The sequence below is a fragment of the Rhagoletis zephyria genome, unplaced genomic scaffold, assembly GCF_001687245.7.
Source record: "Rhagoletis zephyria isolate East Lansing unplaced genomic scaffold, Rhagoletis_zephyria_1.1 Rzeph_scaffold_04642, whole genome shotgun sequence".
NCBI lineage: Eukaryota > Metazoa > Arthropoda > Insecta > Diptera > Tephritidae > Rhagoletis > Rhagoletis zephyria.
In genome coordinates this window covers 13,712-15,549 of record NW_016161725.1, presented here as the reverse complement: position 1 = coordinate 15,549, position 1,838 = coordinate 13,712, and the positions used below count along the sequence as shown (strand labels likewise).

At 41.9% G+C, this 1,838-nt stretch overlaps 1 protein-coding gene across 1 annotated transcript; it reads left to right on the top strand.

The window, feature by feature from the left end:
- Window positions 1-721: 721 nt before the first annotated feature.
- On the top strand, window positions 722-1,536 carry LOC108371011 (uncharacterized; the record flags this gene model as incomplete). The annotated part of the gene is made up of 1 exon (XM_017626484.1): window positions 722-1,536. A coding segment is annotated over exon 1 (815 nt), but the record flags the coding sequence as incomplete, so codon positions are not given.
- Between the last annotated feature and the right edge of the window lie 302 nt (window positions 1,537-1,838).

Sequence of the window (1,838 nt, the reverse complement as noted above, 5' to 3'; positions counted from 1 at the left end):
AAATACTTCAAAGTACAGCGAACTTTTTTTCCTTGTAAGCTGTTTCGGTCTAATGTCCATACTTATGTATATACTTCAATATGTAGTATATACTTAAAATTGGAGCAGTAGCACAGTTGACAGCAAAAGGTAGTAAACATTTGAAGGTGTTGATCACTACTGTTATTTTGTTGTTGTTAGCACGAGCTGTAGCAATTAGCGTCTTATAGCCAATGCTCGGTTTACCAGACTACAAATGAACAAGTAAATGATAATTGTTAGGCCATGGCGGCCATGTGATGATTGTTCTAGATAAAAAGTAGCTGCTCTGAAATTTCAATAAGTCGATGGGCTGAATTTTCTTATGTGCATAAATATGTACGTATTTATCGGTGGTTCCTTTTTAGCATAAATTTCTACTCAAAGATCTACATAGTTTGTATTGCTTCGGAGTTTTGTTTGTTTGTGTGTGTGTGTGTGTGTGTGTGTCGGTTAACAGGACGGTGCCAAGAACGCTTGCTGTTGCACTTTAGGACAGTTAAAATTTGACATTCAGACTGATCGGTAAAAGGAAGCAACGGTACAGTGGTGCAATTAAAAATGAGTGATTTTCTGTGTGTGTAAATTACTTCTTTTTTTTTGCAAGCGGACTTTTCGTTAACCGAGAAAAGGGGGAAAAACACACCACTTCCAAATTTTGTAAAAGGAAAATTGTGAAAAAATTCAGAAAAAAAAACTCAAAATGCCTTGTGACACACTCAAAAACAACAAAACGTTGAAGCCCACCGTCGGATGCTTACTCTGTAGCTTCGCTTTAGTTTTTGTATTCTCAATTACCGCCTTTGCCTTCACTCAAATGCAGGACGACAAAGCGAGTGCTTTACGCTTCGCTGACGAAGCTGAAAATGAAGTAGATGCCGAAGTAGTGGAAATAATTGTGAATGAAGGAGGATCACAGTACGGTGGCCTTGGTGCAGTGAAAAAATTTCCGCAAACAAATGATACAGGAAAGCTGCTGACAACAACAATAAGACAGCAACAGCAACACCAACACCAAAACAAACGTGAGGTGGGCACAAATGAAGATAAACAAACCGATAATAATCACACAACCATTAATCGTGGCTACTATGAAGAGCAGCGACCAGTTGTCGTACACGCTGAAAGTCTACCAACACTCGGGCGTCGACAGGACAACTTTGGTGCACCACCAACCAACTTTCAGGATCCCTACTATGAGCGGCCGGCAGCGGAGTATGAAGCGGACGAGCTAGAGGGCGCTTCAGATGACGGCGGCGGTGAAGTGGGTGTGGATCGACGTCCTTATGAACAGCAGCGTTACTATGATGATGGTGATGAAGATGAGAGTGCTGCAGGCGATAATGAATATGTTCCAAGCGAGCAACAAAGTGCAAGCGAAGGTCGTGCTGCACAAAACTCTGCTTATGATTCATACTATCGGCAATGGCATTATGCGACACCAGCGCCGGTGGCAATGCAACGGCCAAATGGTGGTTGGGAAGTTGGCGATAATCGAAAGTTGCAGAATGGCGTACGGTAAGTGATGGAAAAATAAATAAAAAAAAACGCAAATTTGAAAAAAGTAGCATATGAGTGAGAAAATGCGAGAGGCATTTGGCCCATGGGCAGTCACAAAGAATGCGCTCTGAGGTCTCCCCTCCACAAGCCAACAAAACCTGCAGTCGGTCCTAGAGAAAGCCCCATTTTCTTTGAATTATACCTTAACTAGCAGTGTCATGTCAGATAGCCAGCAAGAGTCCTAAGAAACTCCTGGCTAACTTTAAGGAGTCTTTCTAAGTTCCTCCTTGAAGGAGTTATGAATTTCTTTGATTGTCTCG